Consider the following 16,915-nt stretch of genomic DNA (forward strand, 5'->3'; position numbering starts at 1 on the left):
CATTTTCGACCATTTTTCGGCCTCCAGAGGCTTCCCTGAAGCCTCCAGAGGGAGAAAAACAACCCAGCGCGCAAACTGGAAGTTCAGGAACAAACTTCCGGTTTGCGTGTTGGGCCATTTTTCTCCCTCCTGAGGCTTCAGCAAGAGAAAATTGGGAGGTCACTCGCATAGAATTATGGGTGTGGGCATGCCCATGCACGACACTCCTACACTCCCCCCACTTTTGGCACGTGATGGCAAAAAGGTTTGCCTTCACTGCCCTATAATATATCTTAGAGCAATCTATTCATCGTTTTCACATGGAGTGCATTGTAACTTAGAAGTGATTGCTTGTGACTGTATATGGCAGTTGATCACAAGGGTGTGTGTGTGTGTGTGTGTGTGTGTGTTGCATTTGTGCTGATAAATAAATAAAGGGAGACTAGTATAGATCTATTTCAAACTATTTAGCTCTCATCAGCTAGCCATACTCTTACTGGGATTCAAACCTGGGCTGTTTCTACATGTTAGGCAGTTGTATTAGCCTCTAAGCCACACTCTCTCCTTCCTTATCAGCTGAGCCAAGGAAATAATGTTATGTCAAAGCACCTGGTATGCTCAAATATGGAAGGGAGCATACTTTATTGCTGTTCCAATGCATGCTTCAAAAGGGATGCAATTTTCAGGAGAAAATGGTTAGAAAGAAGCAAAGCTAGCAGCGAAGGGGAGGTGTGTTCTTGCCCTGTTTGCGAATGTTGTTTTTAATTGCCTTCCTTCCACCTTTCTTAAAATACGGGCACAACTCGCATTGTAACAGATGATGTACCACTACAATCTGTCACTACAGATTTCAATATGTGGAGAAATGCAAACTGGAAGTCTACAACATTATTATTATTTTTATACCATCTTATGAAGATCTACATGGATCTATACACCTGTTTTTGCAACATTTGAAAGTGGTTTGCTTCTCTTCTAGGGCTGAAAGAGATAGTGACTGGCTCAAAATCACCCTGCTGGTTTCAATATTTTTAAGGTTTTGAGATCTACAAACTTAATTTTATGAGGAAGTGTCTGAAGAAAATATATAGTGATTGGGAGAAAGATGCAGGAATGAAGTCGCCTTCTCAAGATGAAAGGTGTGGTGATAAAGGTAAAGATTCCCCTCGCACTTATGTGCTAGTCGTTTCTGACTAGGGGCGTGTGTGCTCATCTCCCTTTCAAAGCTGAAGAACCAGCACTGTCCAAAGACGTCTCCATGATCATGTAGCCGGCATGACTAAACATCAAAGGTGCACGGAACGCTGTTACCTTCCCACCAAAGCTAGTTCCTATTTTTCTACTTGCATTTTCACATGCTTTTGAACTGCTAGGTTGGCAGAAGCTGGGACAAGTAACAGGAGCTCACGCTGTTATGCAGTGCTAGGGATTTGAACTGCCGACCTTTCTGATCGACAAGCTCAGCGTCTTAGCCACTGAGTTCACCTTTGACTCAGTGGCTTTGGTGTGGTTATATCTAGTGCTAAATTTGTGTTTGCCACGTTTCACTCAGGATTGGCCTTGAATATTTTATTGAAGAATAGAAGTAGGAATAAATATAGTTGACAGAGAAGGGCTGCTTGGTAGGAAAACACATTGCATATTGCACTGGAATAATTCTTCAACTATTCTGTGAAGAGGTTTTGCAACAGGAAATAGGCTATCATGCTTTCCTTGGGTAAGTTCCTTGAATGATCTAGCTGGCTTCCATTTATAGAAGCAGTAAATCTTCCCATAGACGGTCATATCTTTGCACTCCTTTAAAAGGATCAGATCTCTGCCTACACATAGCATTTTTAGCATTAAGAAAACTCCTCTTGAAGCAACTTCTCTTTAAAACTTGAGGTAGCACAGAGTTGGTCTTTAAACATGGCTTTTTTTGCCAAGACTTCAGGCCTCCAGGAAAACTACATAGATACAAGGCTGCTTTCTTGCTGATACGTTGCTTGATCCTAACCTGGATCATGACATACTTTTACACTATAAATATTGCTTCTTCAAGAGATCATATTTTTAAAGTTCTCAGAATCTCTGTTTGATACATGCCAGATGGCAGCTCTTTTTACTTCTACCCAGAACTATATTTATCAATTATCAATGTCCTAAAACAGGAGCCCCCAACCTGTGGGCTGTGGCCCACTCACTAGTAAGCTGTGAGGGGTTTGCAACTGGACCACAGAAATGGCTGACAAGTATGTGTGCATGCATGCGCATCCTTGCTTGTGCAAGCAACTGGTGAATGTATGCATGCTCATTTAAGTTCCGTTCCTCTCCCCCCCCCCCCCAGTCCACAAACTTGGAAATGTTGGGGACTTCTGTCCTGACACGCTGCTGATGGTTTGGTTGTTTATTATTTGACACAATACAAGTTAGTTAAAAAGTTACATAGTGGCGCAATGGTTAGAGTACAGTACTGCAGCCTATTTCTGCTGACTGCCAGCCACCTGCATTTTGGCAGTTCGATTCTCACTGGCTCATGGTTGACTCAGCCTTCCATCCTTCCGAGGTGGGTAAAATGAGGACCCAAATTGCTGGGGAAAATATGCTGACTCTGTAAACTGCTTAGAGAGGGCTGTAAAAGCACTGTAAAGTGGTATATTAGGTGCTATTGCTATTGCTACAAAGATCACATTTATCCTTGCTGACTCTGGCATCATTTAATGTCTTCTCAACTATGTGGGCATCTCCTTGGTGTTAGAAAATCCTTTACGGACAGATCATATCAAAACTGTAACTTAGCGACAGAACATCCGCTTTGCCTCAGAAGTTCTTGTGTTCAAGCCCCATCACTTCACAGTAAAAGTGAAGACAATTCCTGCCTGCAGTTATGCAAAACTGTCATAGATCGGTCTACGTAATATTGAGCTAAGATCTAACTCATGGGTATTGTGGATTCTCATTTCTGTTTTACAAGGGATATGCAAAATGTTTCCATTTGAACTCTTTGGAGTTCAAAACATTTTGAAGCCTCCCATTTTCAGTGTGAAATTCTTCCAGAAGATACAAAATAACTCAAACTCAAAACCAGGAAGTTTGCACATGTTTGTGTTCAAAATGCCTTTGCATTCAGGTATTCAGCAGGTTCTGACCAATTCTGGAGAAATGGTAGCAGAAATTTTGAATAGTTCGGAGAACCGGTAAATATGACCTCTGACTGGCCCCGCCCCCATCTATTCTCTGCCTCCCAAGTCCCAGCTGATAGAGAGGAAATGGGGATTTTGCAGTAACCTTCCCCTGCCACGCCCACCAAGCCACGCCTACAGAATCAGTAGTAAAAAATGTTTGAATCCCACCCCTGCTTTGCACCTTTTTATGTTACTATTAAATTAAAACTCTCTTCCCACCTCATTTGTGTATATGCACAAATCTGATCTATAGCCTGATCTATATTTCAGAAAAGCAGCTCAGTGATTCCCTGTCCATAGTTATCCAAATACAGAATATACTAATTCTCACACATTGTGGTACCTATTTTTTTAAGGCCCATAATTGGAAGTTGATGGCTGAGGTGGTAAGTCTTAATATCCTTTTTCCTGCTTTACAAGGGGATTTGATTTGGTTATTTTTCTAGTAGAAAAAAAAATCCTTCGGTGCTTTAGTTGATAACAGCTGCTGCTGTAATTCAGCATTCCTGCACTTTTAAGCTTCATACATCTTTTCTTGAAGCACCATGAAATTGAAAAATGTCCAACTCTGGAATGTAGCATGGTATGAAGCATGTAGCTTGGTTTGGAGTTGTTTTCTAACTTTATGTGGAAGCAGAACTGGTCTGAGGCTAGAAGAATAAGATTGGAAAGGCATATCATGTCCTTTAATTCCTTGTCTTAGTTACAAAGGAAAAAGCGATTCCTTGCGGTTATGATGAAGTTCTTGAACATGTGTGGGCAAATGCTCATTCAAGGCTCAAATAGAATTCAGGCTGAGTTAAGCCTGCCAGCCCCATTCTAGGCTTGTTTGTGAAAAAAATAAATTCAAGGGACAACCAGGAAAATACTCCTCTCACATCTATGGTAAATAATAATGCAGTGGGATTCTGTGAACTGGTAAATGAATCTAGCATAGACCGCTGCAATTGAGATGTTTACTACTGCGATAAAAAATACTGGAGAAGCTGCGATGAAAAGATAAGAATGTCCTTATCATAGAAACTTGTGTTAACTTTGCAAAATGCACTCCCTAAATATTCTTATTGTGATGATCGTGCACTTTTAAAAGCAGAAATAGATCTGAATGCTCTTAGCTGTTTTGTTGATTTCCTTCTTATAATTACAATTTAAAAAGCAGTGTTAACAAACTATCTTCTAAATTAAGCAGCCTGTGACGAAGAATTGAAAAACTGCAGAACCCAGTGAAAACCTTCCAAACATTGTTATAACAAGCACTGAATCCAAGAAATCTGGAAGTAAAATACAAGCAAAACTTGTATTTATTTCTGAGTGATGAAATCAAGTCAGGGTATAAACTGACATGCTATTGTAAACTTAATATTTCAATTGTATTCCCCAGAATGCTATTAACTGAATGATACTGTGCAGTCTATTAACACATTAAGTACTAGATCACAAATCACTGCCTGAAATTTGATTCAGAAGCTGAACATTTGACATATGCCATTACTTGATCAAAAATCTATCCAAATAACCATCCATGTAATTATTCATTCTTCGTGAAAACAAACTAATTGATGAATGTGGCTTTCTATTTCTTGTCCTTCATCTACTTCACCTTCTAGCTTTCAAATCTACCATGTTCTAATCATCCTCTATAACTGCTAGTTATAAGAATTGATACTGGATTTGCCCCCACATCATAGTTCATCTTAAATCTGAATTTGTGGAATTCAGAATTCTATCAAAAGGCTTTCTGGGGATTGTATAAGTAACAAATTTGTTAAATAATTTTTTGTGTAACAAAAATAATAAATGAATTAAATTCTGGGAGTTTACATTATGATAGTCATGATGGTATAGATAAAGGGCATAATTGTCTGCCTTTAAATGCAGGACAAGAGTGGGAAAAATGTGGAATGCTGTTTTCATAATCTTTATTTTGAAAAAAATATTTTATTCTCATTACGTAGCACTACCTTATTTTTTCGGTATTATTATTTGAAGAAATAATTCACATGTTAGCATTGCATATAAAATAAAAATGATAAAATGAGAGAAAGATGGATTTAGGCAGAGAGATGTTTGACCTGTTTTGTAAACAGCATAGAAAATCACGCATGTTTTGCATTTAAGTGTATGTGACCTCTTTAAGAGTTGACACCAATGTGATGGCAGGTAATCAATATTTCACATTTTATTTTAACCTTTTACTGCTAAGGTTGACATGACAAAAATTCTCCTAGAGTTTCCCATCATGTTCCACAAACCACATGGCATTTGCTTATTGACTTTATTTATTTTCAAATTTTGTGGCCACCTTGACAACCCCTGTTGGTTTACAGATCTAAAAGAACACAACTGTCTACATACAAGAACCAAAGGGCACTTATGAGCCAACCATAACCAAAAAAAAATACTCACCATCACCCTATCCTCAATGCTTGGGGAGATACTCAGGTTTTGAACTATTTCTTGAATTTTGTAAAGATAGGAGTTATAAAAATCTTAGGGGAAGGGGGTAATATTGTTCCAGAGATAAGATGCTGTGATAAAGTAAGTGCATTTTCTGGATCCTTCAAGATGACGTTCTTTAATTCAGAGGTCTTCAAACTTGGCAACTTTAAGTCTTGTGGACTTCAACTGCCAAAATTCTCCAGCCAGCTCTGGCAGTTGAAGTCCATAAGTCTTAAAGTTGCCAAGTTTTGGGACCCCTGCTTTAATTGATGGTACCCAGAGTTCAATCTGTCCTTCTTGATGGTATTGGATGGCTTGAAACTGTGGAGGATAACACAGACTTCATTGCTACGTAACATTTAGCTTGGATTTTGAAAACTGATTTGTTGAACAATGGCGTCATTTGCTTATGACAGTAACCCAACCTAGAGTAGGGAAAGAAATTCCCATAACATCGTCCAACAAGATGGAAGAACATTCTCTGGGAAAACTGTGAGACAGAACAGAAGAAAGAAATGGTCAGCATTGAGCAAAATAAAGAAGGCCAAAGAAGGAAGAATCTGTGCAGGCTAAGATAGCTTGAAAGCTACTACTTGAAATATTTGGCCCAAGTTAGTTGATTGCCTAAAATGTTTTTTTTAATTGATGTCTGGAATTTTGTCCTCTGAAAATCAATTCTGCCTTCTCTGTAGATTCATATATTCTTCATCACATCTCCTAAATTCCAAAGTCAGCAGGTGATTAATTTTTTTCTTATCGCTTTAACACTTGTCTGGTTTACAAAAAGAAAACAGAACTGCTTGTTTCTTTCTCCCCACAGCTGCCATCAAAATGGAGCGCCCTATCAATAGAAAAGTAGGCATATATGATTTCTATCACACCTTCCTCTCTTTTTTCTCCCATCCAAAAACCTCTGTAGACCCATCTCTATAATCAAGTCAATGCATAGCTTTAAAAAAAAATCCTCCTTTAGGTGTTTCCCAATGGTATCAACTTTAAGACATATGGACTTCAACTACCAAAATTCTGCAAATTGAAGTCCACGCATCTTAGATGGTTTAGAGAATTTAGCGTTCCACAGGTTGAACATGTCTTTAAGCACTCTATGGAGATTCTCAGCCACCCAGGTCATGATTGTCTTAAAGGTGCTTTTTCAAAAGGCAATTTGACTTTCTTCCTTTATTTTATTTGAAGACATTTTGCTTCTAATCCAAAAAGCTTCATCGATTCTGGCAGGATGATGGAGGATGACAGGAGTCTTCCATGTCCTCCCACTATCCTGCCAGAACCGATGAAGCTTCTTGGATGAGAAGCGAAATGTCTTCAAATAAAAACAAAAAAGAAAGTCCAGTTGCCTTTAAACGGTGTTTCCCAACCTTGCCAATTTTAAGTTGTGTGGACCTTCAATTTCCAGAATTTTGGTAGCTGAAGTCCACACGTCTTAAGTTGACAATTTTCAAAACCATTTGATACAAAACTGCTGCTGGGGGAGCAGATTGTTATTTTTTCAAGTTTGTGGTGTGTGGGGTGTGGAATTTTCAATTCTCAAAGTGAATGATTCATCCAGACAACACCCATATTTTGCATTTTGAAAAATCATCATAGGCTGCACAAGAACAGCAACACAAAAGTGTTATGAAGAGAAATTGAAATTCCTACCCAGATGAAATTGCAAATCTGTTTGAGCCACATCTAACCTGCCATTCAGTGTTACCCTTTCTTTTTTGCTTTTACTTATGGTTGCTGATGAGAAATTTTGGAGCCAAATCGGTTAATGCTTCTGTTGATCTTTTAAGAAGGATTTAATGGGATCGCCTCTAGTGTATGCAGTTATTACACTGACACTTTGGTATGAGAGAAAAGAAATCCGTTTGTAATCCAGCCTCAGGTCATTTTCTCTTTAGACTGCATAGCATGAATGCAGAGTCATTCCTTTGATTCCTTTACAGTAATGCGAATTCAGTGAGAACTGTAGCTCCCTTCCCATAATGCCTTTTTCCTTTTCTGCAATGATCATTGTTATAATTAGGCAATTGAAAGCAAGTTAATCCCTTTTTTATTCTCTGTTTGCTTTCCTATGTGGTCCAGTTTTATGCAATGGTTAAGATACCAGGTGAGAAACCAAAAGACCCTGAGCTCTGGTACCACCTGTGGGAAGCCCACCCTGTCCCCCGTCCCCCAGAAGAATGAAATATTTTGGGAAATATTAAAAAAAGACAGAATATTATTTCCATAAAGGAGAAATGGAGAAACATGTTTTTAGAGGCAGAAAGCACCCCCCAGTCTTTCTTTATAGTCCGCAGCAGATGCCAGCACTTAAGGAGATAAAGAGCTTATTGAAAGAGGAAACCAACTAAATAAATGGCTTTATTCATAAGCAAAGCAAACATTGCAGGCAGAAATCTATTCAAGACAAGATATTTCAAAACTTTTGCAGCACAACTAACAAAGGCAGAAGGGTAGGATTAGAAAACAACCCCTCACCCAAGATCCAACACAGGACAAAAGCCATTAGCCACAATAGGAATTTCCCAACACCCTTTCAGAACACAAGACCCTTCACCACCCCCAGAACAGCTGAAACTTCAAAAGTCACAGAAACCTATAAAGATCCATCCACTCTTTCAACCATTTGGTCAGCTGACCCAGAACCACAAACCCTGGTGGTTCTGTTCACCAATAAATGGACCTTCTTTCCAGTCAGCCTCCAGCCTCCATGTTGTTTCTAGCATCTTTCTCCCAGCTTGGAACTAAACGAGATGGATTTTCCTTCCAGCATACCTGGGGCACAAAGCCAGTCAGATGACCTTGAGCTTTCTCAGTTGTTGGAAAACAGGCAAGGGCAAGCCACTTCCAAAATCTTGCAAAGAAAACTACAGGGACTTGTCCAGGAAGCTACCAGAAGTCAACACTAACACAAAGATATCAAATATGTATATGTACTTGTATATATCCAGAGTCTAGCTAGGAAGTGTCAAGATCTGTAATGGTAATAGCTCACTGCTGTGAGAGGGGGGGGGAGAGGGAGAGAGAGAATGAGAGAGAGAGAGAGAGAGAAAGAGAGAGAGAGAGAGAGAGAGAGAGAGAGAGAGAGAGAGAGAGCGCTTGGAGTTTGATTCATATCTCAGTTTTCAATGTGCCGTTATGTCAGAACCATGTATTCCATAACTCAAATGGAAATAATAGAATTTTACAAGTTTCAGCTATTGATGGATATGAATTCTCCTTGGTTTTAGCTGCAATGGTTAAAGCCAGTGGTGGGATAGAACTGGTTTGCACTGGTCCAGGCAAACCAGTGGTTAAATTACCCCCACCCCACCCACCCCCGCTATCAAAATGGATCCTGAGCACTGCACCGCAATGGAAAAAAGGGCAACGGAGCGGCCAGTGTGAGGGAAGGAGAAGGCCACTTTCCCTCTCCCTGTTCCTCCTCCTTCCCTTGTGTCTGGCCGCTACGTTTTCTGTTTCTCTATTGCAGTGCAGTGACCAGGATCCATTTGGTAATTTAACAACCGGTTCCCCCCGGGTCAGGTTGGCCATCATGGGAGGCTTGTCCTGCATGTGCAGCGAAACTGGAGGATGGAGATGGGCCACGCCTCCCACGACAGCCAACCTGACGCTGGGCGAACCAGTTGTTAAATTACTTGAATCCTACCACTGGTTAAAGCTACTAGTTTAAATCTATATATTGCATGTCAAAGGACTAATTTAGGAGCCTCCAGCTCAGAAGGAAGAATAACCAAGGAGACAATATAACAAAGATGAATAAGGCATAATTGACCAGTAACCTCAAATTCAGAAAATGCTCTAAACAGCAGTATTTGTTTCATTACTTTTGCACAGAGAATAATAAAAGGGCAATGACTGTGTATGTAATACAATGTTTCTTACTAGAATCTAGTGTGTTGCCCTGTGAATATGATGGATTTATTTTAAGTATAAAAAGATTGCACAATAACTTGGAATGGCTACATTGTGTCTTAAAACCCAGAGGTTTGAAAGGCTGCTTCTCCTTTATCAGTCTGCCAAGGCTTCAGCCCAGAGATAGACTTCCTTTTAGGGTTTAGGAATACATTTGGAATATTATTAAGGATTTGATGGCTGACCAAATCACTGCAATTTGATTGTATCTTTGCACAAATTGGGTGTTTGCTAGATAGACATAATTAATTAAAAATTCCATTTGTCAGAAGGTTAACCAGCATCAGAAGTGGATTCCGGCACTCACTACTGCCGGTTCGCTGGTTGCTATGTGGCACATGCATGCGCAGTACAATAAAAATTGTTTTGTGCATGCGCAGAAGCCAAAAAGAAAATGGTGGCGCCTATGGCACCACCCAGAGAACCGGTTCGAGGGTGTGGCAGGTCTGGGTCACTTCTGTTTCCAGCAACCCAGGCCGCCAAACTACTACCGGTTCGGTTGAACCGGTACAAACCGGTAGGAACCCACCACTGACTAGCATGTTCTCTATGAACACAATGGAGTATTTGAAGAGCCCAAAGAAATGGCTATAAATAAACAAACAAATAAATAGAATTTGCTACATACAGCTTGCTGTTTTGCACCTGGTATTAAAAAATATCTCTTTAAGCAGTCAACTTGGTAGGCCACATACGAGTTAGCTAGCTAAGAATATTTGAGTGACTGCATCTTCCTTTTGTCCATCCCTGCTTGAAGTATATAATGAAATGCCTTCCTGGTTACAGTCCTCAGACTTTGAAATGTCCTGCCTAAGGAGCTCAAGCTTATCTTTATCCTTATTCTTTATTTTATAGGCATTGTTATTCAGATAGTGGATAAAAAAGGCCATTACATGCTATTTAACTTGTAAAATACAGATAGTCCTTGACTTACAACAGTTCATTTAGTGACCAAAGTTACAACGGTAGTGAAAAAAGTGACTTTTGACCATTTTTCACACTTATGACCATCGCAGCATCCCCATAGTCAGGTGATTTATATTCGGATACTTGACATCTGATTCACATTTATGACGGTGGTAGCATCCTGAGGTCAGACACCTGGCAACTGACTCCTATTTACGACAATTGCTATGACCCAGGGTCATGTGTTTACCTTTTGCGACCTTCTCACAAAGTCAATGGGGAAGCTTCATTGACTTCACAGCCCTGTTAACTAAATGTTAACTGCAGTGTTTCACTTGACAACAAGGTTGTACAATGGGGCAAAACTCACTTAACCAAAAGTTTCATTTAGCAACAGAAATTTTGGGCTAAATTGTGGTTGTAAATCAAGCACTATCTGTAATATATATTTAATGTTTCCATTCACGTATCTTTTATTTTTTCTTATTATTGCTGTTATTTAGCCACCTTTGAACTTTGGAGAAGATAAATTTATCTCCTCTGTTGCGAAGTAAAACTTGTACGTGATGTTGATAGGTTACTTTTGTTCCAGGGCAGGAGCATTTAAAATCTTCATTTTTTTTTTTCATGGGCTTTCTTTCAGTTTTTCTTTGTTTTCTTTAAAGGTCTCAGTGTTTGTTCAAGCGGCAATGCTACCTCCTGTGAAGAATGCTTGCTCATTCATCCCAAGTGTGCTTGGTGCTTTAAAGAGGTACGTTCCCCTTTCTTTCTCCCCAACAAAGTAAATTGCATCCTGGGTATTTCTAACCTCAGATTTCCCCCACCCCCGCCAAGTTTTCACCCTTAAAGAAAAACATCGTAGGGTAGATACATCTTGTTCCTTAAGCTAAGATGCCTGACTTTTTAAATGTTATTTTGGCTCTGGCTTGGCTCATTTGGCCGCGGAGAGGTCTGTGGCATACGTGCCATAAATTTGACATTACCAGCCTAGGAGAATATTGGCTTCCTCCAAACCTTTGGCTTGGAGCCCCCTTGTAAGCAGCTAATGTTTAAGACAAGTGAGCCACTAGTGTGGGGACATCTAAAAGGCAGAAAATATTGGTGAGGATACAGTCATATTAAAATGAATTTATATTATTTTCTTGGCACAGAAAATGCAAGTGTTTTGAATAGCCCTGCCAACACAAATATTTATACAGAGATTGTTGTGGCTGCTCTTTTGGGAAAAATCATCAGTAGTTCATGGTGAAGCATAGTCAAATCAGTTGTGAAGACTTTTCAAACTTGACTAGAGGTTAAAGGGCTGTTTTATATGAAATAATTCCTGAAGCCTACAGTAGTTTTTCATTTAAACATCCTCTTTGAATGATGCCACTGCCAATAACAGCAAGGCTTTTGAGCTAGGCTGGAAAAGTTGACTATCTTATACTAGCTATGAACAGTTGTAGGAGACATTCTAAATGTCTTCACCTCATTTTAACTCAAGTACTCATTATGCAGAGGAAAAATTAAGATACTGTATCCCACAAAATTATATACTTTTATTCATAAAAATGTCTCATGAAGTTTGGATTTTTGTGGAATAAAGTTTGGGTTTTAAAATTTGCATCTAGCATCCAAGTTTCTAGGATACAATTTCCACAAGTTGCTGAATGGAAATATCTAACCCAGGGGCAGAGTTCTGCATCAATTAATCTTCCTTTCATTTGTAGCAAAGAAAAACTTTCTGGATAATGGGTTTTTGTTTTTCTCTGCTTTCCAAAAAGTTTCATTTGAAATGGTGCCATCAGAATACATGACTTTATGAAGATGTAAGAGACTCATAGTCTAATCACCTTTTGGCATGTTTATGATTTTCTGAATATGTTTCAAAAGCTAGGTGCTTAATAATACAGGTAGTTCTCGATTTACAACAGTTCATTTAGTGACCATCTGAAGTTACAACGGTACTGAAAAAAGTGACTTAGGGCCATTTTTTACACACATGACCATTACAACATCCCCATGATCACGTGATTTACATTCAGATGCTTGACACCTGATTTACATTTATGACGGTTGTGGTGTCCTGAGGTCATGTGATCACCTTTTGCGAACTTCTCACAAGCAAAGTCAATGGGGAAGCCAGATTCACTTAATAACCGTGTGACTAATTTAACAACTGCAGTGATTCACTTAACAAATGTGGCAAGAAAAATCGAAAATGGGGCAAAATTCACTTAACAAATTTCTCACTTAGCAACATAAATTTTGGGCTCAATTGTGGTCGTAAGTTGAGGACTACCTCTACTGCACATGCAGAGATTCTTACGCTCTTTAATCTACAATTCAGAAGGAATACTTTTTGGGGAGAAAGGAAAAAGAAGAAATTTTAGGTATTCCTATTCAAGAACATTTACCAATATAGTTAGACAATTATGTTATATGATTTTACCAATTTACCAGTTACCAATATAATTATACCTATATAATTTTGATCTAATGATAGAACTTTTTTAAAAACCAGTTCTAACAAAGGCTAATGAGCTTATGAAGCTTAGGCTCTAACAGGTTATACCAGTATTTCATGAAATAATTAGATGGTATTTTGATGAAAAACATACTTCATCTGAGATCCTTGGTTCTGGAGGCCTTTTTAGAAAAAAAAGAAATGAAAGCTTCCCTTATATTTCTGATTTCAGAGAAAAAACAGATGTGGTATATGGCAATGCCATGCTTTGGTGATATGCATCCCTTGAGGCTAAGATGTGAAAAAAGGAATGACATTCCAAGAAAAATGATTAAAGTAAATAAGTAATTTTAAAGCTGAATTTTTTTTATTACAAAATGATGAGTTTAAATCAGAAAATTCAAGAGCGGAGATTAATGCAGTGCTTATTGTGTTTTTAAAAATTGTGCTGGAAGAGGTGGAAAGGAGTACTCAGTGTGTGATGGGTGCCCTGTCTCTCTTTGTAATTTATAGATAGATGGAAAAATCAATAGACAATGTACACTTCTAGCTCATATTATGGATTAGCTAAATTTGGTAGAGCTATTTTACTTTCGTGGTTCTTCAGATTGCGAAATAGCCTTGTCTGATATGAATAAAGTTAAAAATGCTTTGTTATTGAGCCGCTTAAAGTTTAAAATCAAAAAGAGACGTGCAACGACCTTCAAAACTCTACCAAATCTGTATCTCCAGGGTCTACAGGAAAATAAAGATGAGGAATTATATCTGTGGATGTTTCTCTTAACTACCCTTTCCTAAACTGGCAAAATAGAGATATGTTGAAATTGCAGTGGGAAATTTTCAGGCAGCCTGATATTTATTTTTCTTAATTAAAACATATAGCAATTTGTACTTTTTCAAGGTTGAACTGGGCTCTAGAGAAGGCATTGCATGAAAGAATGTTGCACAATGACTCAGTTACCTATTTATCTGTATTTTTAGACTACCAGACATCAAATGTTCCCAGGCAGTGCATTATATAGAAAACATAAAACAATACCCAAGGACAATAACATGAAAATAAGATAGCTAAATAAAATGCAGTTAGCACAAAAAACAATAAGCAGCCAGAGCTAAGCAAGAGTGACCATCAGTCACAAATTCTACCTGCTGTCTGTGAAGCATGAATCTAGGATAACCCCAATCCCCGCCCATTCAGGGGAAACGACACTTCATCCAATAGGTAGCACCTGATCAGAAAGAGCCATTCTGCAGAAAAAGGGCATTTCATCTGGCTATGGTTCATCTTCGGATGGTTCATTCTCTCCGTGCCTCAGCAAAACACCAAACCAAGAGCATCTTTCAACAGCAGGGATATCAAACTTGATTTCATTGAGGGCCGCATCAGGGTTGTGTTTGACCTTGGGGGCCCCGGGGGAGGGAGGCATGGCCAGCTTGATATCACTCATGTCGAGGGCACCTATGGTGGTCAATAAAATGAGGACCCAGATTGTTGGGGACAATATGCTGACTTTGTAAACCACTTAGAGGGTGCTGTAAAGCACTATGAAGCAGTATATAAGTCTAAGTCAGAGGTGGGTTTCTACCTATTCGGTCCGGTTCAGCCGAATAGGTAGTAACTCAGGTGGACACGGTTCTATGATCGGCGGCACCATCTTGATTTTCTGTTCTGCACATGTGCAGAACAATCTTCATATAAAATATATAATTTTTATTTGTTTTTTAATGTACGCATGCTCAGATCATTTAAAATGAAAATGCGCATACACATGGAGCACATTTTTTTTACGACCGAACTGGTAGTAATGGCAGCCGGAACCCACCCCTGATCTAAGTGCTATTGCCGTTGCAATCCCCAACCAAGCTAATCACTGCATTTCATGCCAATCTGTAGGATGGTTCTAAGCCATGAACATGGAATACATTGAAAAGTTTCCTGATATGATCCCTTTGTAAAATAGTCACACTGAAATTATACAAGAGAGAAATGACTTTCTTGCTAATTCTCTTTTGCATCAGGATAGTTCTCGGGCAGACTGATGTACGTTTTCTCCATTCTTCTCTTCTCTTACAGGAATTTGACAACAAAAAAATCATCACTTCGAGGTGTGACTTTATTGAGAATCTCATTGCCAATGGTTGTGCAGGGCATTTTGAGAGTACAAAAAGCAGTGTTAATATAGTTAAAAACCTTCCACTGAGCAGTAAGAGCTCTAGTGGGACTAATCCAGATGTGATCCAAATAATGCCTCAAAAGATCTCTCTGAATCTGCGGCCTGGTGAGTGTTACCGAGTGTTTCTCATCCTTTAGTTTAATTTAGACTAGGAGTTAATGTTCAGCAACATTTGGAAGCCCAGGTCCTCCACTCTTTTGAGACGAGTGAAGAACGCTGGACAGTTTGGCATTAAGGGAGCAAGTTGTGCCTTGTGTGTGCTCCTCATTCTTCTTCTATTTACATAATCTAGTGCTGGTAGCACAGTTTGTGTTTTAATTCTGAAGGCTGCAATGAAGGATTCCCAGTGAAGATCCAGTTGGTGCCCCACAACTGTGAGATGCTGCAAAATTGCCATAAATACAGCCATGTTGCTCAGTGCCCAAAGTTTGGTCATGTGACTGTGGGGTGCTGTGTGACCATCAGAACTTCAAATCTGCTTTGTATATAATCCCAAGGTGGATCCATGGTAACTTTGAATGGTTGCTAAATGACCAGTCATAAGTTAAATACTTGTAGTGGCTTTCTAACCATTATGGAGCAAATTGATAATATTTCATAGCTAAAAAGATGTGATCCAAGTTAGGCCAACTAATTTAAGTTTCTTGTAAAGATAGAGTTGTCTTGATAAATTTTCTCACTCCTAGCTTATTTTCTGGCAGACCACCAGTAGACAGCATAGAAATCATAGTAATAAATAACTAAATAAATGAATAGACTATGGTGATACAACTGTTTTACAGGGTTATCAAATTTGCTTTTTGAACTTTGAATATGTGAGATCAAAATTTGAAGAAACCTAAAGTTCGTAACTGACTCACTTCCAGAAATTGTGAATTCCCACCCTCCAATCTTGAGAAATATCTTCCCCTTCCCTGTACTGCTCGAAACAACAAATGTGTTTTGATTGTTTTGCCATTATGAATCTTGAAGTTCTGATCTAGAAACTAGAGACCTCCCTATTATTAGTTCCCTGCCAAGATGGAAGTTAGAGTACTAAAGCTGGATATTTTACTGTGGAATTAATTGGCAGAAAGGAGACCTTGGTTGATTTTCAACACTGGCCTATACATATTTGGCCTTTCATTTTCATACTTTCTCAAAAGCACTTGGTATTGTAGCCAAAAGTCAAAATAAAATTTGAATTCATCAAACAGTTTTGTATGGAATGTTTGTGTTGTACAACAATTCAATCAAATGAGAGACAGAACGAATGTTTTTCTGCCTTGCGTCCCCCTCTTTCTGCAAATAAGCATGTACTAAGGGGTGAGCCATTTGTTATTTTTCTAGCTCGAGTTCATATGATGCCCCTCCTTGTGTATCTATCAAGAACTTTAACAGGGTTAAACCTAGCTTAGCATAAACCCACAAAGCCCTTTGAGGTTTTTTTCCTTTCCCACTACAAGTATAAATGCCTTGGATTTTCACATCAATTCAGTAATTTTATATTAGGCTTTAAAAAGCTTTCTGGGCAGTGATAGGTAATTTTATCTTTTATGGTGATTTCTCATGCATTTATACTATTAATAAAGGTAGTGTTTGCCAATTTATGTCACCTCTCAGTCTCACTTGTCTAAATCTGTACATTCAAGAACTATACTTCTGAGTTATGGTTACATGTTTTTCAAAAGTTATAAGTTGCTTCCCTGTTCATCATCTGAATAAGGGTGCTTTTAAAGTAGATGTGACAACAAAGGGGTTCATAATATATGGGCAAAATAGTCAAATTAGATTTAAAACCATATTTTATAGCTCTCTATTAATAGGGACTCACATTTGATTCACAGTAAATTCATGCAATCGGAATCAGCCTCTGTGTGGTGCATGCTGATTTTCCTGGAGAA

The 16,915-nt window shown here is 38.7% G+C and overlaps 1 protein-coding gene across 2 annotated transcripts in view; it reads left to right on the forward strand.

Moving 5' to 3' along the window:
- ITGB5 (integrin subunit beta 5) overlaps positions 1-16,915 on the forward strand; it is a 91,245-nt gene that overhangs the window by 4,477 nt on the left and 69,853 nt on the right. The window contains exons 2-4 of one of the 2 annotated variants that reach the window (XM_032222232.1): positions 959-1,132; positions 11,075-11,160; positions 14,933-15,137. In XM_032222232.1, the coding sequence (XP_032078123.1) occupies positions 1,042-1,132; positions 11,075-11,160; positions 14,933-15,137 (382 nt within the window). In that variant the 5' untranslated portion in view covers positions 959-1,041. The remainder of the gene's footprint in view (positions 1-958; positions 1,133-11,074; positions 11,161-14,932; positions 15,138-16,915) is intronic. The other variant, XM_032222243.1, reaches the window with a different exon arrangement.

The sequence above is a fragment of the Thamnophis elegans genome, chromosome 1 (genome assembly GCF_009769535.1).
Source record: "Thamnophis elegans isolate rThaEle1 chromosome 1, rThaEle1.pri, whole genome shotgun sequence".
NCBI classification, from domain to species: Eukaryota; Metazoa; Chordata; class Lepidosauria; order Squamata; family Colubridae; genus Thamnophis; species Thamnophis elegans.